The sequence below is a fragment of the Panthera leo genome, chromosome B4, assembly GCF_018350215.1.
Source record: "Panthera leo isolate Ple1 chromosome B4, P.leo_Ple1_pat1.1, whole genome shotgun sequence".
Classification (NCBI taxonomy): Eukaryota; Metazoa; Chordata; class Mammalia; order Carnivora; family Felidae; genus Panthera; species Panthera leo.
The window spans coordinates 139,606,215-139,629,038 of NC_056685.1; the positions used below are offsets into that span (position 1 = coordinate 139,606,215).

The following is a 22,824-nucleotide window of genomic DNA, read 5'->3' on the forward strand; positions in this document are numbered from 1 at the left end:
GGAGGCCCTCGGTGCACAGGACAGAGACACAGCCTTGCTGGCTCGGAGCCCCAGGCCAGGGCGGCCATGGGCGGACAGGGAGGGGAGGCCACGGCACAGCGTGGCCCTGCAGAGTGGGTCACGTAGGATGAGGGTTTAGCACGGGATTCCTGGCGGAGTCTGGCTGGATGCTGGCCTTGGGACGTCGGCAGGGGTCCGTGTGCAATGGGGGGCCCGTTGTGCCCCAGGGCAGGGGCGAGGGGCGAGGGCCCATCACGGGAGGCTGCGAGTGCCGGGTGGAGGGGGTTCGGTCCCAGCTGGTGGCCCAACGAGCAGGTGGGTTTTGCTGAGATCATCGCCTCTATGTTCTGGGGGTGCAGCGAGGCCACGGGGAGAGGTGACGGTAAGGACAAAAACTCCAGGCCCGGAAGAGGTCTGTGCTCACGGGTGTGGCTGGGCCCTCGGGGCCTGCCCGGGCTCTGCTGTCCTGAAGCACAACCGACCTATGGGCAGGAGACGTGGACACGCTCTCTCACCCCTCCCCCAGCCGGGAGCCTCAGTCTCCCCGTTCGCCCTCCCTCAGCTGGTGCCCTTTCCCTGCTACCTCTCTCTCTCTGTGCCCTCCCCCTACAGGTTCTGCTCGCTTGGTTTCTTCCGCTCTAGAGAAAGGATCTGGAACTCATTCACCCAAGGGTAGAAAGGACTGACGCTGGCTTAGAGTGAGCCCTGCCAGGGATTTTGCCCTTTACGAAGAATCGAACCTTGAAATCAGACAGAGTCCGGTTTGAGTCCGGCCCCTCCCTGGTGTGTGCGTCCCTGTCACACGTGCCACTGTTTGCATGTTCCACGTGCCCCATCACGTGTGCTGTGTGCGCTGACTTGCGTGGTGCGTGTGTCATGCATGGGCCCCGTCACCCGTCACGTGTACCCCCTGCCCACGGGGGCCGCTGCACAGAAGCCCCACAAGCACGCTGCTTGCAGATGCTGAGCATCTGTGACCCGGGGGCTCCAGGGGCACCTGCTGGCCGGACGCCTCTTCCCCAGCCCACTGGGTGTCCAGGCACCAGCCTGGCACTCGGCCACGGGGCCCCTTGGAGGTGCCCACGGGTGCAGCCTACCCCACTCTGGGCATTTGTTGCCTTTCTGGGCACCCAGACCTTCTCTCTCCACCCCAGACCCATGACCCATGCCCCATGCCCCATGCCCCATGCCCCGGCCGCCCACCCCCTCCATCCTGGGTGTTTCAGACCCAACCCCACCCCCGCTGCCGGCCCCAGCAACGGGCTTCTGGCACATCTCCCCCCACCGCCCTCATCCAGGCCTTCTCCAGATCTCGCCGGAACCGGCCTTAAATCACTGCCCAGGTCTCACCGCTTGTAACGTCTCCTCCACCACATCGGGGTGGCCTCCCTGCTTTCTCGACAGTGTCCCAACACCTGCTCTCCTCGCTGTGGCTCCTTTCTTGGCCAGAGATGTGGGTCTCATCCGTGGCCACTTGTCCCAAGCATGTCGTCTTTGTGAGCCTAGTCGTGGCCCCGCCAGTGCGGCAAGGGAAGAAGGGCTGAGGCCGGCATTCCTGGGGACCGGCCTTCCTCCCCGCCCGTCCCCTCCGTGCTAACCCGTTCTCTCCCCTCGCCTCGCGAGCGTGCTCCGCATTAATACCGGGGACCGTGTGATTTTGACGTCACAGTTCGGTCCAGGAGGCTTTCTCTTTTGCGGCCTCTGCTGTGGCCTGTCTGTTCTTGGATGGGGCCTCTGGAGGACGCTGGGAGTAGGGGAGCGGTCAAGGCTTCAGGGTGTCTGTGTGGGCAGGACGGCTCCGCCCCGGGAGACACGTTCTCCCGTCCTGGGGGTACGTTTGGGGACCCCGTGGGGACTCTGCTCTGTTTCCCAGGCTCAGGCCCTGCCGGGTTGTTGCATAATTACTCTTGTTGGAGTGGGGGCTGGGTCCCACAAAGTTGCACACAGATGCCACCGACATCCACGTGGAAGCGGCCGTGGTCACTTCTGGTAGAGTCCCCATGGGCCCTTGCTTTGGTCCTGGCTGAGGGCGAGGCCTCCAGGTGGTTCCCCTCCAGGGGTCCCCGAGCACACACAACACCACCCTCCTTACTCGCCCCATCGTGGACGCGGGAGGAGAGGGAGCTACCTCGCTCTGGGCCTGCCCGGGGCATCTGGGCCCTGAAGGCTATGCTGTACTCGCCCCAGTGTCCCGATCCCCAGCTCTGCTCCGCACGTGCCCGAGGCCTCCCGGAGACCGTGGCCTTCCGGGTCGGCACACACTGGCCTGAAGATCGATCCTCTACATCCTCAAGTCCTAGACTCGAGCCGCCTGCTTCCCGGCCTGCCGGCGAGCTCCCCTCTCCTGCAGGTGCCCCTGGCTTCCCCTCCCGAGGAGGCCACCCTGACTCTCCCCCACTGAGATGACCTCTCCCCGTTAACCAAGGCCTGCGTCGTGCCCCATCTGCTCTCACAGCCTTTGGTTGTTAGAAAGCGTGTGCGTTCACACCAAGTTAGCAACACGTGCACACGCATGTCCACGGATACATACGCCATTGTCTCATTCTCTTTGACGGACGCGGACAGTCACGTTACGTGGATAGAACACAGTTCACACTGTCTTTGCGATACTAGGTTTCCTCAAATGATAGAGCATCGAATGACGCGCATGTGGAAAAGACAAACTTTCAAGTAACAAATCCAGGTTCAAAATGCAAAGCAGGATTCTGCCTCCCTCTGCCCCACACCCTGCCCTTTGCCCCAGGAACAGAATTGTTAATAGAGTTCTCTTTCCCCGTTCTGGCCCTCCCACTATAACTTGTCCTGACTTAACCTGACCTAACCTTCTGAGTTTAGGTGTGTCCTGACATGTCGTGACTGGTCACCGCTGGGGGGCACCTGCTTCGCCGCGTTCCGGGCGGGGAAGAAGGCGCCAAGCCCACTCTGTGCTTCAACTCCCCACCTCACTGTTTTCATATAATTTAAAAAAAACAAGATGTAAAAATTTCTATTTATCTTTCTACTATAAATACTTCTCCAAGCTTTCTCTACATCTTGATTTTAAAACTTGAAAATGAAAATATGGCAGTATTACTGCACAAATGTTTATGCAGGTTTCATATTTGTGACTAGCACTTTGGAAGAAGAAGAACGTGGTAAAGATTTTACCCGTTGAAGGAGGCTCTTCTGAATATGAGGGTCTAGTGTATTTGTATGCGTATTCTTGACAATTTGTTGTACTTCGGAAGAGTCGAGAGGCTATGTTTTCCTTCATCCTGTATCCGCACAGCTCATTTCTTGATTCCTTTGGCAGCTGGGCTGTCCTCCCAGGCCAGCTTTTTGCTTGGGGTCTGTGATAGGAAAATGGAACTTCCAAACAGCCTTAAATGGTTTGCTTTGTTGACAGCTTGGCTGGGTATAAAAGTCTAGATGCCATACCTTTTCCCATCAGAACTTAAAGACCCTTCCTGCTCCAGTAGCTTCTAGAAGGCAGTGTTGTTAACGAACAGTCATTATTTGTTGGTCGTGTTCTTTTTATTCTGCCAAATTTTGAGAGTTTCTTGCGTTTCTTGGGTCTGGGCCTGCCCATTGGATCTACTCAGAATATGGTAGGCCCGTGCTATCTGAAGATGTTGCTCATTTATTTGACTGTTTCCTCTTCTCGGTTGCCTTTTTTCCCTCTTTTAGAATTCCTAGTGAATGAAAGTTTGGCACCCAGGATACACCTTGCATGTTTCAACTTTCACCTCCCTTCTCAATGCTTTTTCCACTTGCTCCCTATTCTGGGACACGTCCTAGGCAGTATCTTCCACATCCTGGTGTTCAGGAGTGTCCATGCCATCGAGCTTCACGTTGGTTAGCATGTTCATTTCCAAGACTTCTTTCTTGTCTGTTTCCTCACAGTAGCCTGAATGATGCTACTCAGAATGATTTTTATTATTTCACTTTTCCCTGAAGCATCTCTGATCCTTGCCACCTCATTGTCAAGTGTAGAATATCAATATCCCGAGCCTTCCTCCCGGTTCACACCACCGCCTTTCCATAGCTGCCCCGTGGCCCTGCCTGCCAGGTCCTCTCTGGACCAGAATAAAGGTTGAGGGGTGCACAGTGACTGATTAGCGCAGGTCTGGCTGGGTAGCCCAGCAGGCTTCTTGGTTGACCAGGACATTCCGGGGTGGTGGTGGGGGGGTGTTTCCTAGTCTCGCTTGTGCGATCTGGCGAAGCCTATGGGACCCTTCTCAGAATAGCATAGAAATATAGAAAGTTACTAAGAAAACCAATTATATCAAAATGAGTTTTATCAAATGTTGGAGAGTCTCTTTTGATGCAGTAATATGTTTACTTCTTTATTAAAACATTATGTAAAAATGTCTGGCCGTGGGACAGCTCTAGTTAGAAATCAGGGTGAACATAAACACCACTTTGCAATATTCCCAAGAGCTGTAAAATGGTACGAGGATTCCTGTGATTTCCGTTAGTTACACCCAAATATCGTGTTTACTGCCTACATGCCCGATTGAAGGTTAATGCCAATTGTAAATTAAGGACACATTAAACAACGTGCATACTTTCTCCATCCAGGCTCCAATGCCTCCAGCACTCTGGGGACCCTCCCCAGGCCGGACGCCCCTCTCTTTGGACAGCGTTCTCCTGGCTCTGGCCTGAACTAAAGTCTGACACCAGCTGTGTGTCATGTGGGCAGGGTGGGGGTACGGACTAACCCGGCACTTTGGAAATACAACCCTGTCCACCAACCGTCCACTTTGTGAGCACATGCCTGTGCCCCCTGGATGCGCTGCTCCGTCCCTTGGCATCACAGGTGCTGGCGGGGGGTCGGGGGGGCCTGGGCGTCTTTCTGATGGCTCCGGCTGCAGCCCCTTTTCTTTTCCGCAGCAACCGGCCCCACAATCTCCCATCCTTTCTGGCAGATTGTCCCCATTCTTGTCCAGCACCATTACAGTTTAATCATTTTTGAAAACGTCTTTCTGATCAGAACTGGGTGTCTCCTTCCGAGGTCTGCATTTGTGCTCGTGTCCTGCTCTTGAACAGACTTCCCAGTGGCACCATGGGCCTCCGTGATGTACACTGTTAACCGGCTCTCGTGGGCGCCGGCCTTGGGTGTCCCCCAGTGTTCCCGTTACCTTCTCTAAGGTCACAAGCAATGCCGCACACATTTACTGGTGGAAGTTCTCGGCGCCCAGAGAAGGAGGAGGCTCCGTTCCCTGTGGCATGACACACAGGTCCCTCGGTTCCACCTGTTGAAAAATAATGCCCACACACACTTCATTTTATGAACTTTATTTTCTTGAATTCTCTTTACAGATGGATCCTCCAAATGGTTAGTTTTAAAAGTTCCCCGGGTGAATTTAGGATATTTTTCCAAATTTCAAATACTATCCACCTGCTTGGGAACAGGTGGCTGTCAGAGGTGGGCTCTGTTTCTTGATTGAGGTCCCTTTGGGGTCTTGGGTGTGCAGGTGAAGCAAGTGCCCTGGTGACCCTCAAGGCTTCTGAAGGGGACGGCTCAGCTCCACGTGAGGAAGGAAGGCAATGACCTTGGTGGAGGTCAGGCTCTGCATACTGGGCAGGGCGGTTCCCTGAGCGATCGCTTCAGGTGAGGGCATCACTGGAAAGTGTCTTGGGGACGAAGGCAGAGGAGCAGGGCAGGAAACGGGGCTCTGAGGAGGGGCTGCAGAACACCAACCCTCTCCGAGCTCCTGAGTCCCCGGCTGGAGTGAGATCCAGGCCACTTCTCCAGGTGAGGGCTTGGACTGGCGTCCTGGTCTCCTCCGACTTCCCAGGGAGGTGACTCACCCAGAGGTGTGGGCTTGCCTGTCATCCCCCCCCCGATCAGGGGCTGGCACAGCCGAATCGTGAGAGGCAGACGGTAGCGAGTCGGGTGCTAGTCTTGGCCGGTTTTTTATTGTTGGATTTGGTGCCGGTGTCCATGCCTCTGCAGACCTCACTTTCCCCAAATGTACACTGAGAGGTTAGAGCTGTCTGACCTCTAGGAGCCCTCTCCAGATCTGGCCTCTTTCCCTTGACTACACCGAGATGCCTGGGCAGGAAGGAAACAGCCTTCTTGTGACCCCTGCACCACGTCTCCGGGCCTACCTTACAGTCACAAGGACCCTCTGCCCCAGGATGGTCTGTGACCCCCCCCGCCCCCCCACACACACACAGGGCCTCACACAGGAAGCGCAGGGCCAAGCATAGGTCCCTGCCCCAACCCACTTGCAGAGCTCTTTGCTGGGCATTTGAATTCAGTTGGTGCACAAGTGCCTCAAGGCCTACCACCCTGGCCGCTGTGCTTGGGGGCGATCTGACCACAGATGCTCCTGGGCCAGGGCCCTGGGAAGGTGAGGAAATCCGCCAGGAAGAAACACCTGCCCTTGCTAGGGGCGGGATAGAGGCGGGCAGGAAGGTGCCCGCTGTTTCCTCTGGAGCCTTCCCTGGGCATGTACTGTGCTCCCACGTGCTCGGGCGCCTAGCAGCTGGCCTGGAGGATTTCACACACCAGACCCAGAGAGTGTGTGTGTGTGTGTGTGTGTGTGTGTGTGTGTGCGCGCGCGCGCGCGGGCGCGCGGGCGCGCGCGCATGTGTTTCCGGGCAGAGGGGCCCTTTTTCAGAACCCACAGCAGGTCGGGCCTGGGCCGCAGTGAGGCCTGGGCCAGGGTCCTCCCCGCGCCCCCCTCCCCCCGCCGGCCGCGGGGGTGCGAGGGGGCTGGGCTAGCCCGCCGGAGGCCGCCCGCCCCGCTCCCGCAGCCGCCGCGGAGGCTCTGCAGTGAGGCCCCTGCGCACCTAGGTGGAGCCCGACCCGCGGTTTTCGGCTGGACAGGCCCCGCCTGACCCGCCGGCGCGCCAGGCGGGGGCGCTGCAGGGCGGCGGGGGGTCCCCCGGGTCCCCTGCGCGGCCCAGTGCGCATCGGCGGCTCCGCGGACCGGGCGGAGCGCAGACGGCGGCGGGCGCGGGCCGGAGTCCGATCGCCGCGCGGGCCGCCTCCCCAGAAGGGGCCGAACGAGCGAGCGAGCGGGCGCGCGCCGCCGGGCCGGAGCAGCGGCTTCCCGCGGGCGGCGAGGCGCGCAGCGTCGCCGGCCCCACCTGTCGGCGCGGCGGCCGCCGCCACCGGCCCCTCCGCTGGCCGCGTTCCCGGCCCCGGCCCCGGCCCCGGCCCCGGCAGCGCCGGCCAGCGCGAGCGGCCCGCGGAAGCGCCGGCCCGGGCCTCGTCCCACGGCAGCGGCGGAGGCGCGGGCTCCGGGGAGCGCGGAGGCCGGCCCCGTCCGGGGCGGAAGGGGGGCGACCGGCCCGCCAGCCCCGGGCCGCGCAAGTTGGATCTCGGCGGGCCCGGCCGGGCCCCGGCGGCGGCGATGGTGCGGCAGCCCCGCGCCCTGCGCGCAGTCCCGGCCCCGAGCCCGGCTCTCCGCGGCGGCGGCGGCGCGGCCCCCTGAGCCCCGGCCGGAGCGAGCGCGGCGCGGCGGCGGCGGAGGCGGCGGCGGCGGCGGAGGAGGAGGAGGAGGAGGAGAGAAGGAGGAGGAAGAAGAGGAAGAGGAGGAGGGGACGAAGAAGGCGACGCCGAGCAGCGGCGGAGGGGCCGGGGCGCGCAGCACCCCCCCGCGCCGCCGGCCGTTGCGCAATCCGCGGCCCGCCGTCCGGGCCCTGCGGGCGGCGCGGCTCCGGGGGCGGCGGCGGGGCTGATTCATGGGGCCGCGGCGGCCGCCCCCCCGCGCCCGGGCCCCCGGCGCCCCGCAGCCCGCGATGGTGGCCGAGTGGCCGGAGCGGCGGCCGCCGCGGCCGGAGACTTTCTGCTAACCTCCCCGCCCCGCCGCCCCTCCCCGGCGCCCCCTGCCCCTCCCCTCCCCCCTGCCCGAAAGACGCGCATCGCCGCCCGGAGTGGCGCCTCCAGTCGCGGCGGCCGCGGCGGTGGCGGCGGATGGGGGGCGCGAGCGGGCGGCCGCGGCGGCTGCACCCGGTGGGGCGCTGATGCGGCGCCTGGACCTTCGCTGCGCGACTTCGGGGGCGTCGGCCGAGTGGGCACTCCGCGATGCAGCTCCTGAAGGCGCTCTGGGCACTCGCAGGGGCCGCGCTCTGCTGTTTCCTCGTCCTGGTGATTCACGCTCAGTTCCTCAAAGAAGGTAATTGTCCCCGGCGCGGACCGGTCCCCGGGCGCTGTCCCCGCGGCTGCCCGGGCTTCCAGCACGTTCCGCCGGCGCCACTGCGGGCCCGGAGCGGCGGCGCGGACCTTCCCGCGCCCGGCGCTTCGGGGCTCACCAACGGCGCGGGGAGGGCGCCGGGGCCTCTGTGACCTCGCGCCGCTGGGGGCCCCAGCTCTCGCCGAGGCTGCCGTGCCGGTCCCCTGCCCCACTCGGCCCCGTTGGCAGCGGCGCCCGCCCGCTCTCCGCGGGCCCTCGGTAGATGGCACCCGCGCTCCACGGTGGCGGGGCCGGGGCGCGCGCGCGCGGGGCTGGGGGACCGGCAGGAGCCAGGGCGAGGCCTGCGCGCAGCATGCCGCTCCCCACGCCACTTTCCCAGCCGAATTGGGGACCCGCGGGCTCGGGGAGCCGGGACTTGGTCGCCAAAGAGCGGGGGTTGGGGGGGGGGGCTGCCCTCCGGGTGCCTGCTGGAGCGGGGGTCCCTGGATCCCGTTCTTGGGACTTGGTTCAGGCGGATGCCTGGACGGTCGGACCCTCGAGGCTGGAGGGTACTCTGGGACCTCGGGTTCCCATATGGTCAGGTGGGGCACTCCTGGAAACTTCCTGGCCCCGAGCAGGGCTCTCCTGGAGCTTGGTCCTAGTAGAGCCGGGGCTGAGCCAGAACGGGAGACCCAGGGCACGCCAGGCCTTCAGTTGTACCCACTGCCTGGGGCTGTCAGCCGCCCTTGCCCTCAGGCACCTTGCTACCAGGGCTGCCCGGCCCCGCGCCCCCCGGCCAGCAGGGAGCGCTGAGCACTGGAGGGAGCTGGAGTGGCTGGGGAACGCTAGCCCGTCCTCATTAGCCCTGGGTTTGGGTTCCTACAAAGGAAGGATTTGCAGCATTCAGCTGCTTCCCTGCCTAATTAATGAGCTGCTGCTGGCTCCCCAGGGAAGCAGGTAGGTGTGGGAGGCCAGCCCCAGGCTGGGTGACCTCCTCCATCCGCCTGGTGGCCGTTTCCCTCCGTGGAATTTGGGTCCAGGACCTGAAGGGGGAGCTGACTGTCCCAGGGGCTTGCCGTTGGCCTGCCCTGCCCTGCGGGTGAAGTTGGAGGCCAGCTCCCGGCCACGCCGCCTGCCTCTGGAGTGGGCGGTCCTGCCTTGGGTTGGTGGTCCCACGGGGCTGGCACGTCCCCAGGGGGCTGTTCTCAGCCGTGTCTGCTGCCAGGGGACCAGAGGACCCCCCCCCCAAGTGGCCAGAGGGACCCTGGGCAGCTGGGCCTCGTTGGGCCTTTAGTTCTTTACCCTTCTCCCTGGTCTTTCCCATTTGGGGGGGTTCGTCTTGGAAAGGGATCGCACGTTAAAGTTTTACCGTCTCTCTCCAAGGTCGAAAGTGCCCGTCTACGTGGGAAGCTCCCGGGACGGAGAGCCCTTTCCCTGATATTAAAGCAATGATTTAGAAAGAGGGTCAGGCCGCTGGCCACTCCGATTGCGTGGGGCTGAACGGGTCCCTTCCGCTCGCCCCACGGGGACTGAGCGGTCCTGGTGTCTTCAGGGGACAGCACCATCCTCCTGAGGCGTCGGGTCTCAAGGACAGTTTCTTCTGGCCGGGAGGAAAGAGCTTCTGTCCCCTGGGTTGGAGGATGCCGGGTTGCAGGGCAGGGCAGGGTTTAAGGGAAGAACGGGGCTCACGGAGTGAAGTGTTTTTGTGGGTGGTCGTGGAGAGCCCTTCGCAGGAAATCTCGGCATTCACTCAAGCAGACAGATACACACACGTGTGTGTCATGCGGTGGCAGGCCGTGGCGGACGAGGAGGCCGGGCCGCGGGGCCGTGGAGCAGGCGTGTGGTCAGAAGGCGCATGTCCCTCAGACAGGCGGGGAGTCCCGGTGTTTGCCCGTCCAGCCGTCCAGGCGCCGGAGGTCCGTCAGCGTGCGGTGACACGGAGGCACTGGCTGCAAGGGGCTGTCCCCTTCGTCACAGGGGAGGCCTGGGGCTCTTCTTGGTCCTCAGGCCGTGGGAGCCGGTTTTCTTCCCTCCAGTAGCGTGCTGGCCCGCGGGAGGGGGGCGGCGAGACGGGCCGGCCGGCAGCTGTGACCTGCTGTCTGCAGATGAGTGCGAAAGGGCTGATTAAGTAGCCATTTCCGTGACTCTGGCTTTTCAGGGATGAAGAATGGGGGGCCCAGGGAGCCGTTTGTCCACACTTCACCTTTTGTGTGGAGCTGCGGGCCACCCTGTGGCTGACCGGTCCCCCTCTGGCCAGCCGGCCTCCCAGCGTTCGGGAAGATGAATCGGGCTGTGACCGGAGATGCGCACACATTGTGGTTCCCCGACTGCAGCCGTGGCTGGTCCGGCCTTTGTCGGGACGATCCTGGCCCCTGGGTGGGTCCCCGCCTGGCTCGGCCGGCCGAGGGCCGAAGAGGGAGCCCCGGACGTGGTCCCGGTGTGGGAAGTGGGGACGCCCCGGGGCCTGGGCGGCACCTTCTCGGCTCACTCCTGGGGCCACCCCGACCCCCTGGGACACAAGAGGGGCCTGTGTGTTGCTTCTGAATGCAGCGTGCAAATGTCTGTTTGGGGGTCTCGGGAACCAGATTTAAAACCCAGCTGCTTACTCAGGAGGCAGGTGCCCAGGTGACGGGGTGCTGGGGCAGGGGCAGAGGGAACCCCTTCCTCTACGTCCTTAGTTACGTCGGGCCTCGGAGCAGGGGGTTACGGGAACGGCTAGAATCATAACAGTGTTTCCCACCTTCCTCTTCAAGGGACTTTAATATATTTTCCTCCCGTCTTTTATTCACTTGACAGATTACAGCACTGCCCGCAGATTAACGGCTTTTGTGTCGATGCCTAATGTAACAGGAAGAGCGACAGAAACACTAAAAAGGAGCGGGGAGACGTGAGAGCTGATGCCCGGCCGAGCCAGGCTGCTTGGGGGCGAGGTGTTGGGGGCTCTGGGACCCGGAGGGGGCGGGAGCAGGCCGGGAAGTCTGCATGGAAGGGCGAAGCTGGGATTTGTTTCTGGAACATGGTCTGCGGATTTAGGTCTCTCTCTGTAAACCCTTTCGGTGGCAGACGAGTGCGTGAGACGGGCGTGTGTCGTGTCAACAGCCTCTCTTACAGCTGCTACCGAGCGAGCGTTCGCGGCGGGGTGGGGAGGTCGGCACCGGGCCGGCCGCCCTCGCTGTGCGCCGGCCTCGGTCCCAGGGCTCCGAGTGCCGTCGCTGTGGCCCGCGAGGCCTCAGCCGCTGCTCCGGGCCAGGCTGTGTGATAGAGTGGATACGATCCAGCGTTCACGTCCCGAGTCAGCTCGTTGTTCTGAGAGGGAAGGGTAATTCTGTGAGCCCGAGGCTGGGAGGGGGCACGTGTGACCCCGTCGGGCCCCTTAACGGCCTTCCGTTAGTTGGCGGCCTTCCGTAGTCGCTAATTGCTGTCGTGGTCACGAGATTCGCAGCTGGCACCGAGCGTCACCAGCTTCCTTGCAGCCACCAGCTTGTTCTGAACAAGGGACAGGGAGAGGATCGGGGACTGACACGGCACCCTTCCCGAGCGAGGATTCCGTCGGAAACGCTCGTTGGCTCGAAAACAGCCCGACAGCCTCTCCCGGTTATGTGGCACGCATGCGTGTCCCCAAGGCGTGAGCCGGCAGGGGCTGGCGGGAGGCCCGCCGTGGGTTGGTGCGGGCTCGGCGGGGAAGCTGTTCCTGGCGGTTCTGGGCCGGGGGACGGTGCCCAGCTCCGTCGTCAGAGTCGCGGCTGCAGAGGCAAGCCTCGTTCACAGAGAGAGGGCCGCAGCCCCGCGCCTGGCCGCCCTCGGCCGCTGTGCCAGTGGCCTCCACCTGCTCCCCGCATGGCGCCTCCCCAACCCTCCAGCAGATGCGTCGGGGGCTGGGGACGTGTGAGTGGCTTCGGGAGGGGTGGGATTGGAGGGCGTTAAAAATAACCAGCTCCTTTATCATCATTTACTATCGTTTCTCATGTGACGAAGAATCTGATAAATGAAACCCACGCCAGCCTCAGTGGGAATCTCAGCGCCGAGATCCCATCCTCAGGACTGGGAACAGAGGGGACTTTTCCGACGTGACACGGCTCGCTGCGGCCTTGGGTGGGGGCGTCTGCGCTCTGGGGGCCCCCAAAGAGCCCTGGGGTGCCTGGGGGCACCGCTGCGGTGGGGGTGGGGGCCGTGCACGTGCCCACGCTGGGAACGGCGAGGCCTCGGCTGAGGTTCTGGCAGGCAGCAGCCTCCCACCTCGTTCTGTCCGAAAATGGCACGGGGAGCCGCGCCGGGGACGTGCGGAGCCCTCGCTCAGTGGTCCGCCTGCCGTCTGGGGACACCAGGAGCAGAGGAGGCAGGAGGGGCGGCCACGTCCCCTCCTTTGGTGGTGATAGTAACGACTAGTAAGTGACATCTGGTTGAATTATTCAAAGGCCCCGTGTGTCTGTGGTTCTATATGCCGTCCTGAGGCGTGTGGAGTATATCACATGCATCGTGGGCCCGACTGAAAATACAGCCTCTTAATTAGGGGGCAGAGCGCCTGTGCGATGGCGTGCAAGGACAGGGGCGGAGGGAAGCCCGTCCGTTGTGTCCTGAGTCACACAGGAATGAAAAGCACATGAAAGTCTGTGACGGGTGTGAAGTGAGCCACGCTGTGAACACCTGCACAGGTAGCATAGAGCAGCCGCTTGGGCACGTTTCTGGGAACGGATTCGGGGCTCCTCTTGGACGAACGTTCGTGGCCCGTATTGCCGTCCACCTGCTGTCGGCCAGGGGGGCCTCAGCCGTGGTCGCCAGCGTTCCCAGGACTCTGGATCCTGGCCCCGGGGAGCCCTGTGGGAAAGGGCAAGGCTTCCTCTCCCTCCCAGGGCCGGGAGCACATGTCTGTGCTCCCCCCCACCCTCAACTGCCCCGCAAATGGATGGACAGGACCACCTCTGCAGGTGGGGGCTCCCCAGAAGGAAGGGAGCCTGAGGACCAGCGGAACGGGGAAAGGGTGGGAGAAAAGCCCAGTCCGCGGAGGTCCACCCGGGGACCCCGCCCGAGTCCTGGGGGGCCCGCTCACCAGCCTCGGCTGATAGCCTGCCTTTCCCGGCGGGGGGCTCTCATCGCTCCGTAGACCTGGGGAGTCAGGTGCAGGACGGCCAGACCCACCTGCTCTTTCTGGCGGTTACTTAGTTACTGAGTGCGTGGGGACACTGCTGACAGCCCCCCTGCAGAAGCTGTTGGCAGGGGTGGCCCACGGCTGCAGGCAGGGAGGAGGGTTATCTGGCTGTCGGCCGAGGTGGGGGGGGGACCTTGCTGTCGACACCCCCAGCTCCCCACGCGAGCAGGCGCTTCCTCCAGGCCTGGGGTGGGCAGCTCCCCAGAGACCCTGGCTTTGCTGGATCATCGCTTTTCCGCGTCTACACTGCCTGCAGGCAGGTGCCTGGATGAACCCAGGGAGGCAGTCAGGGTGCACGAATCCGTTTCCCTGTTGTGTGGGCTCTTTGAGGCACACGTGGCAGGTGCAGCTGTGCGACCCCAAAGGTGCCCACGGCAGCTCCCAGGTGAGCCCCGAGAGCACGGAACCCCTTTGTCCCAACAGTTTTGTAGGGACTGGAGCCGGAGGTCCGCCCCGCGTGCCCCGGCCGCTCCCAGCCGTCACGGAGAGGTCCCAGAGCTCTGCCCCGGACGGCCGGAAGTTTCTTTGCAGCCTGATGCGTCACGTGTCAGAGACTCAGACCACCGCCTGGGGTTGAGCCACGGCTCGCTCTGGGTGGACTGCCGCCCGTCACATGGACGGCAGGTGTGTGTGCCACGTGCCCGGCCTGGGAGGGGTGGTGCCAGCAGCTCCAGGGGCCCTGCCTCTTGTGGGACTGATGTGGGAGCTGCTGTGGTCATGCACGTGTCTTCGGTTCGCCTTTCCCTCCCTGCCTAGTGGCGTCCACAAGTCACTTGTCATTCCGTCCTATTCTCGCTGAAGGGGGAGGCCGCTCTGCAGGTGGGAACACGGTGGAGGGAGGAGGCTCTGGACGGCCGCGGACAGGCTGGTTCCAGGAGCATGAGACCCACGTGGCCTTGTGTCTCAGGCCCTCCAAGCGGCAGGGCCCCCAGCCCTTAGGGCTCAACCCTCCCGAAGCCCCTGAGCTGTGGTAGAAGGACAGGCCGCCTGCTGGAGCGGCTGTTCTCACCCGCGGGGCTGGTGTGGACCCCAGGCACCCAGAGTGGCAGCCGCCAGCTCTCGCTGTCCCCGAGTGCCTGGGACTCCCGACGGGTGGGACGGGGCCTCGAAGGGCCGAGGCAGTCGCCCTGGGGCGTCCCTGGAGGCCCTCAGCCTGCCGGCTCATGACCTGTGTGGGGTCCGACCGGCACCTGCTCCTGGGCTGGGGGTGATCATGCCCCCTGCCCCCACTCAGCCGAGCCCTCTGCCCTCTGCTCTCTGCCCTCTGCCCTCTGCCCTGTCCTCTTTTGTTCTTGTTTTGCACCACAGAAAACAGACCGGGCTCTGCAGGGTCCCGAAGGTCAGTGTGTCACCTGTGGAGCGGTGTCACCCTCCCCCCCGCCCCTGACCTTACGCCGCCTTGGAGTTCTCAGAAGCGGGGCCTCCCCCGCACCCACCCCCAGCCCAGGCTGGACCTCGTTTCTGGTCTTGCCGGGGCTCCCCTGTAACCTCCCATGGCCTCACCTACCCCGTGAGGAGGGTGTGGTTGGAAAGCAAGGACAGAACGTGCAGGGTCTGGCCAAGGCCCCAGGGCCTTCGACGCTGAGCACCGGGCGCCACTCTTTCTTCCTTGTGGGAACGCAGATGTGCATCCTGGGAAGCCACACGGAGGTGCGCCCTGCAGGACGGGCGCCCGCTGGCGGTCTCGGGCAGGGTGACATCGGCCTCAAAGCTGTCTGTCCGCCCACGTGACCCCGCTGTGCAGCGGAGGCCGCAGGGGTTGGGCAGAGACCTGGACGCCAGCCACCGGTTCTGAGCCTCGGTCTCCTGGTCCGACGGTGGGATCCTGTGGTTGGACGTGCCGAGGGGGCTCCCTCTGCCCTGCCCCTTGCCTCTAGGTCCCCTGACCTGGGCGGGGAGGGTGGTTCTAGAAGGCTCCAGCTCTGGGTGAGCTGCCCTCTGAGAGGCTGCCCGAGGACCCGGCCAGTTTTCCCCGACTGACCATGTCCGCCCTCAGCCCTGTGGCATCTTCCCCGTGCGTGATTAGAGGAGGCTGTTCCATCTTTAAGCACGCTCTTTTCTGCCTGGAGAAGGCGTGGTTTATTAACTCCTTACCTTCCTTCTCCTCCGCTTACAGAAGCGGCCAGGCAGGCCCTCTGGTTTGCTCACCAAAGGCGGAGCCCAGGCCTTGTTATAAATGACTGTGCTCTGTGGGCCTTACGGCCTGCGTTCACCCTCTGACCCCGGGGGGCACCAGGGCAGCACGCACCCGGTCCCAGGACCCGCAGCCTGTGACGGCCTCAGTAGGCGTGCCTCGAGCACAGACCAAGTGCCTGCTGTAAGCCAGCAGGGCCCTGTGCTGGGGAGCTGGTGGACCCAGTGGGATCCAGTGTGTAGACAGGGTGGGCGGGGGCCCGAGTGTGTGCGCTTGGGGGGAAGGCACAGCAGCGGGCAGCGGGACCCCCCTAAACACGTGTGCCCCGGACCCGTGGATGCGGCCTTGTTTGGAGACAGGGTCTCTGCAGATGCAATTAAGGTAAGGGTCTCGAGATGAGATCGTCCTGGACGAGGGTCCACCCTAAGTCCCCCGACAGGTGTCTTTATAAGAGATGAGACGTGGGGGGAGGCGGGTGAGGACGGGGGCAGAGACGGGGGGGACAAGGGCTGCCCACGGCCACCAGGAGCAGAAAGAGGCAGGAGGGACCCTCCCCGGGAGTCTCCAGAGGGGACACAGCCCTGCCCCACCTGGGTCTTGGACCCTCCACATCCAGGCCTGCGGGAGAGTGGATTTCTGTTGTTTGAAGCCACACGTTGGTGGTGATGTCAGGGCAGCTCCAGAAATGGATAGGCCGCGCACGGAGGAGGGGGCACACGCCGTGTCACCGGAGTCACGTCGCCGGGAGTCACGCCACATGTGCCGGGGGCTCAGGGAAGCGTGTTCTCCCGGGTGCTGGGTCTCACTGCCCTCCCCCCGTCTGTCTGGTTTCCGGTCAGGGTGTCTGGGCCCACGGAAGTGATGACCTTGGAGCTGCCGGGTGGGGCAGAAGCCGCTTCCCCCAGGTCAGGTGTGGGATGGACGGGGCCACCCGGAAACTCTGAGCACGCCTCCCCCATAAATCCAGCGTTTTGCAGAGTGAGGCACGCTTTATGCAGCACGGGTGGGCATTTTTCATTTTAACGGCCATGTGTTTATTTTTATGGGTACCTTCTATTTGCGGCCGTGGCGCTGGCTTTCTGGTTAAGAGAGAGAAAGGGCTTCTTCTGGACAGGAAGGTGGGACTCGGGTGCGGTGTCGTCGTGGGGAGACTCGGGGTGGGTGTAGTGCACGTTTCCTGAGCACCTACTGAGCGCCGGGTGCTGGGAGTTGTTGGGACCAAGGGCGCCGCGAGCTCCGGAGAGTTCTGCAGGCTGGGGGGTGGGCTCCAAAATGCTGGTCGCTTCCTCTCGGGTGTCCAGGCTGGCTCAGCGGGGGAGCCGGGCTCCACGATGGAGGTCAGGATGGACAGGTGGCTCCATTGTCTTCCTGGGGCCGCCGTCACAAAGGACCGTGGGTGGACACTTTGAGCCGCAGACCCTTCCGGTCTCTTGGCTCTGGAGGCCACGGTCTAGACCACCGTGTGGGCAGAACGGGTTCCTTGTGGAGGCTCCGGTTCCTCCCAGATCCAGGATGATCGCGTCTCAAGAGCCTTGATTGTACCTGTGAGGACGCTTGGTCCAATTGAGGCCACGCTCCGAGGTTCTGGGTAGATCCATCTTTGGGGAGGCAGTTTACCCACCGTGTTGGGGTGGAAGGGCAGGGGCCCCCGTGCCTGGGCTCTGACGCCGTCTCCCTGGGCCAGAGGCCCGATCTGGCGGATCCTAGAGCTGCAGGCTCCGGCTGTGCTCCAGTCCGTAGCCCCTGTGTGTTGGGCTCCGCTGGGGCCTGGGGGCCCGTGCGGTTGGAGGGCGGGCGGGGTGAGTGACCCATAGGACAGCCAGCGGCTCCTCGCTGGAGGGACAAGACACGTGTGCCTGGCCTGCCCCAAAGCAGCTTGATTCCGACGGGCACGGGCTCTTGCCAGTTTGACAGTTACCTGGTGAGATGGTAAGAACGTGGTTCTAGTGTCTTCCCTTCTTCCTGGTTTACGCTCAGTGCACGGATTGCTTCGTCGAACTTTCTCTTCTCCGTCCTGTGGTGACTTGACAGTGAAAGCAAAACGGGAACTCGTGTGTTTTGAGTTTCCCCCCCTTGTCGCCGGCAGAGTGTGAACAGGGAGATGGAGCCCGCTTTCCCTAGAGAATCTTCTGGGCTGGAAGGCGGTTCGTCCCGGGTGGAGAGCACCAGTCAGAACCAGAAACTTGGGGAGCGGGAGAGGGGTCCCCAGGCCCGAATGCTGGCTGCCTCCTGGGTTCCTGCTCCCACGGGGCTCTGGTCGAGTGCGTCTGACCCCAGGTGGCAGGCTGGACACAGCCATACACCTGGGTGTGGCTTACCATGTTGTGGGGGAGGGCGATGAGCCGTCTGGAAGGTTCTGGGAGGGGCGGGCTCACGGTACCGATAGTCCTTTTACCGGTTAGGGAGGGGACATGGGATGCATGGGCCGCTGGAGGGGTGCAGGTGAGCGGGGACGAGGGCAGGACTGTGCCCCTAACGTGGAGTCCCAGGCAAAGGGGACGCACCGAGTGCCGTTGGAAGTAGCCTGCTGGGGCCGTGCTGGCCAGAAGGAAGAGGCGGGCACCCCAGCCTATCTGTAAGGCCACTAGTCAGCCCCCCTGCATGCCTGACCTGTTCCGTGTCATGTAACATCCCCCGAGGTGGCAGGTGGGGGACGGGGGGAGTCAGGCTAAAGGCGGCGAGGGGCTTGCTGAAGCCACGTGGCCCTGAGCCCCTGCAGACGTGAGGGTGTGGTGCTGGGGGTGGCCCAGGAATCACCCTCCCCCAGCAAGCATCTGCCTGGACACCTGGGAGGTGGCTGTAGGGGTGGGGCCGGAGGGCTCCCTGGGGCTTCTGCAGAAATCTCTTGGTCCAAGTGGTCTCCTGAGCTGCCCCCTGCATGGGGCCTTGTGCTGACGTCCTTCCGGCGACTGGCTCATCCCGTCTGTCACTGAACACCCGCCTTGCCATGCTCAGCTCTTCTCTTTGCCACTGACCTTGGGGGCTTAAGGACCCCGTGCCTCAGTTTCCCCCATCGGGGGGCTGTGAGCACAGGTCCCCCGGGGTGGTGGTGAGGGAGAGGTGCATTCACGCATGAAGGAGGTCACAGCTGAGCGTGTGGAAAGTGCTGTCCTCACGTCACACCCAGCTTGGGATCACTATCCCGCCTGTCTGTCCTCTCACATGGGCGGAGGACTCCGGATTGGCCGCCGTGTCCCCACTGCCCCCCCCCATTCTTTGCACCCCTCCTTTGCTTCCTCGTTGTTCATGCTGATCCTCTCCCTTGGGGGCTGAGAGGCAGTTCTCAGCTGGGCTCTGGGAGGCTCTGGATGGAGGTTGTCAGAGGGAGGGCCCCGTGTTGGGTGACGATCCAGGGTACGTGGAATTTTCCAGAATACTTAGCAGACATAGGCAAAAGGTTGCCTTCATGAGGTCCTGCCTGTGCTTTCTGGGGCTGATCTCAAGGGGTCACTCAAGAGGGCGGTCAGGGTCCCCGGGGCTGAGCCTGGCGTGGTACCTGGTTGGTGCCTGGAGAGCCCCCAACGGGGTCCTGGGCCTGGGGGAGGCTTGCTGAGGGGGGACAGGAGAGCCAGGGACGGCCTTGCCTGTAGCCCCGGGACGGAGCCGTCCCCTGGTGACCCAGCTGGGGGCAGAGCAGCTCCGGGGCGGCTGGCCTGCCGACTGCCTTCACCGGCCCGCTGCATTCTCCTGGACGAGTCCCCGTGCACAGGTCCCCAGCCCACTCTCTGCTCACTGGATGCCTTTCTGCTTCTGCGTATAAGGTGACGCCTCGGAGCCCGTTTGCCCAGAGATGGCGGCACAGAGGAGGCCCGCCCATGTCACCTCGCAGATGGGGAAACTGAGGCCCGGCAGCACACTGACTCCTCCAGGGCTTCGTGGGTCTCAGTTAGTGATGTTGGCAGATGTTGGGGGAAACGGGTCTTCAGGCAGGGAGACCGGTGCGGCCGAGGGCTTTCTCGTTCTTGGTGCAACAGGGAGGGGTTTCCAAGCTGGCTGCATGGGCGGGGGGGGGGGTGGGGGGGGCGGGCAGGGGTCTGCAGAGGAGGACTGATGGGGGCGCCGGGTCTGAGCCCGGCAGGCTATCAGATTGCAGAGGAATGTTCCTGTAACCAGCCATTGTGTGGGGGCCCTCGAATCTGTACTTGCCCTGTCCCCTGAGTGACACACGTGTCTGCTCTCAGGCACGAGGTGGGGGGCTGCTCTTGGTCTGTTCCCAGGGCTGGGCACGTGTGTGTCCAATGCAAGTCAGCACCCGGGGACACGGGGCCACACTCACCGTTCCCAGGGGGCCCCCGTGTGGGTCCCGCCAGCTGCCTGCTCCTTACTGAGTGTGACCGTGGAGCTTTGTCTGGGGCTGGGCCGTGGCTCGTGGTCTCCAGCTCTGAGTTGTCTACCACGGACCGGGCACCCTGTCTGTATTTCCGGGTGGGCTGTTGGGAACACGGACCCCGTGGTTTGGCGCTCTGACCGCCGCGCCCAGGGAGCCTTCGTCTGGCTGGTCACTGAGCCTCGGGTGGCCTTGGCAGGTGGAGCAGACGGGCTTCCTCGGTGTACCCTGCCCTGCCCAGAGGAGTCCGTGCCCCCGCCCCCCCCCCCCCCCCCCCCCCCCGGCCCACGAGCCACCCTCGTCTTGTGGGCGTCGCTGCTTGCACCGGGAGACACTGCACCTGACCGCACCTGACCGCACCTGTCAGCACCGGGCGCGTGAAGCCCCGTGTCCACGTGGGCGACTCTGGACGGAAGAGCTTCCTGGAGCCCGTGACCCGGTGGTCTCCGTGCACACACTTCCAGCTGTGTGCCCGCAGCCTTGGCCTCCACTGCTCCGAAGTGCAGAGGAATTCTCCCTGTGCCTTCCCGGGCAGAAACGCAACCCGGGGGCCCTGCAAAGAGATCTGGGGGGACTCCCTGTTCCCAGAATGGTTGCCCTCTAGGCTCCTGTGTTCCTCTGGGCCCCAGGGGTGCGGGGAGGCGATCACAACCGCCCCCCCGTCCCCCCCTCCGGCAGCTCCAGCTGGAGCCTGCCGGGACCGAATGCAGCTGACGGCACTCAGGGGCTCCAGCCACACAGAAGAGGCTGGGGAAATAGATGCGTTTTGTTCCGACGATCAGCACGCCACCAGCGGTGATGAGATCCTTGCTGGGCAGGGGGGCCAGAAGCCCTTCTCTGGGCCAAGGCAGGCCAAGCGGGGTTCCGTGGGGGCCGCCGAAGCCGTCCCCGTGGGCCACGCGGAAGAAGTGACACTTCGGGGGATGGGCATCAGCCCAACAGGTGCAGTGAGCCGCCCGCCCGCAGGTGAGGGTCCCCGGCACCTGTCTTGCCTCCGGGGGCCGAGAAGATCCCGGGTGCTGGTTAATTGGCATCCGTGTGGGGCCGTGCCGACTTCCTCAGGGTCTAATCCTTTAAGAACAGAGACGGTCTCCGGTACAGCTGAGTTCTGAGCTAAGTAAATTAAAACTTCGGCTACATGATATCTCGCAGCCTTATTAAGCGGCAAGATTATGCAAACACAATCATTAAGTATGATTATGCAACTTCCAGTGTGGTTCTTACAGGACATTCATTATCTCCAACCCCCCCCGCCCCCCCGTACGTAAGCTTGAGTCCCAGGGAATTAGTGGTATTACTGTTCAAATCTTAACTTTTGTGTTAAGCAGGCGCGTGGCAGAGCTTTTGAAATGCATCTTGAAGGCGGTGTTTGCATCTCAGGGTTTGACAAGGGAGTGAACGTGACGAAGGACGAAGCTCGCTGGTCTGGGAAAATTCTGGCGGTTGTGCCGATAGGTTTTTCCTCGCCTGATTAAAACGACGCTCTGTTGTCCTGAAAGTTACCGAGACAGAGTTGTTTTAGACAAGGTGGGGACGGCAGAGGGGACGCCGCCTCAGGGGGCCTAGGGTGAGTGTTCCTTTCTGGTCCCCGCGGGCTCGGCCGGCTCTGGGCCCTGGCGCATGTCTGAGACCAGTGGAGGGCGGCCTTCCCAGCCCTGAGAAAGCCGGCAGGTGAGCGGATGACGGGACGCGTGCCGATGAGGTGGACTATCGCTCAGGCTTGTAAAGAGAAAGCACGTTCTGGCACCTGCTACGACGTGGACGACCCGTGAGGGCCTGGCGTTAAGTGAACCAAGTCTTGCTCGAGGGAACTCCTGTTCGGTTCCACTTGGGCGGGCGGCCTGGTAGTGGTCCAATCACGGACACAGAAAGTCGGATGGTGCTTCCTGGGGCCTGGGGGGAAGAATGGGGTGTTGGTGTTTAGTGGGGAGCAGGTTTCCTTTCGGGAGGACCACCGAGTTCCGGACACGGATGTGGTGACAGTGGCACCGCACTGAATGTGCTCGACGCCCCTGCCCTGCACAGTGACAGGTGGTTAAAATGGCGCCTGGGGGGTCTCAGTCGGGTGAGCGTCCGACTTCGGCTCAGGTCACGATCTCGCGGTCCGTGGGTCCGAGCCCCGCGTCGGGCTCTGTGCTGACAGCTCGGAGCCTGGAGCTGCTTCGGATTCTGTGTCTCCCACTCTCTCTGTGGGGGGCGCGTGCCTGGGCTGGGCCCCTCTGGACAACGAGGGGACCTCGGGGAGGCCAGCAGGTGGGGTGGGGCCCCATGGCACCACAGGCAGGGCTCAGAGTGGAGGCTGTTCGCCGGCTCTGCGAGTTGCGTGCCAGCCCTCGTGGCCACGCTTGTTTCTGCCACAGGGAGCGTGTCTGCTCTGATTCATCGTGTTGAAGTGTGTGCGTGCACAGTAGCGTGGCTGTTCGTGTGGGCACCCACACGTGTCTTTATGCACCTCGTCTCGTGTTATGTGTGCGTAAAGGTGGGTGTTTGAGCCGACGACACCTTGTGTTGCACGCAGTTCGGAAGGTACAGGTGTTGAGTCACGATGTCTTCCCCGGCGATCCCGTGCCCTGCAGCGGCCAGCCGGGTTGTGCTTCCAGCGTCTCCTGCCCTCCGCGGGAGCGCTCGCACGCACATGTGCGCGCGCGCGCGCACACACACACACACACACACACACACACACACACACACACGAGAACATTACGTTTGCCCTTTCGGCAATAGTTCTTGGAGCTCTTTCCAGAACGGTGTTCTCTCACGCGGCTGTGGGGGATTCCTCGGTGTGGGCTCACGTTCACGTGACGGGTTCCCCATCCCCGGCCCTCCCGTCTGCGTCTTTCTCGGAAGGGAACGTGCTGGCCAGGGCAGCCGTGCGCGCCTTCGAGGCCCCGTGGGCGGTGCGCCGTCGTGCCTCTGGAAGCGAGCCCGGGGCCTCCCTCCGTCCAGTGGGTCGCGTGCAGAGGCGGCCCCCCCACGCCCGCACCGCAGCGCGTGCTGTCAACCCTGTGCGTCCCCCTGACCAGCAGGTGGCGGGCGGGCGTCTGGGGCCGTTGTCATTCTCGCTTCTCTTCTGAGGCCCATGCGGCCGCTTTCCCCCGTTCGCTCTCCG

At 63.4% G+C, this 22,824-nt stretch overlaps 1 protein-coding gene across 2 annotated transcripts in view; it reads left to right on the plus strand.

Annotated features, from left to right (window-relative positions):
- The window catches only part of TAFA5 (TAFA chemokine like family member 5), a 189,151-nt gene that overhangs the window by 62,498 nt on the left and 103,829 nt on the right, over positions 1-22,824 (plus strand). The window contains exon 1 of one of the 2 annotated variants that reach the window (XM_042944687.1): positions 7,984-8,111. The exons of the other annotated variant lie outside the window; for it this stretch is intronic. Within the exon in view, the coding sequence (XP_042800621.1) occupies positions 8,021-8,111 (91 nt within the window). The 5' untranslated portion in view covers positions 7,984-8,020. Of the gene's footprint in view, positions 1-7,983; positions 8,112-22,824 lie in introns of those variants that run through there. 2 annotated transcript variants of the gene reach the window in all.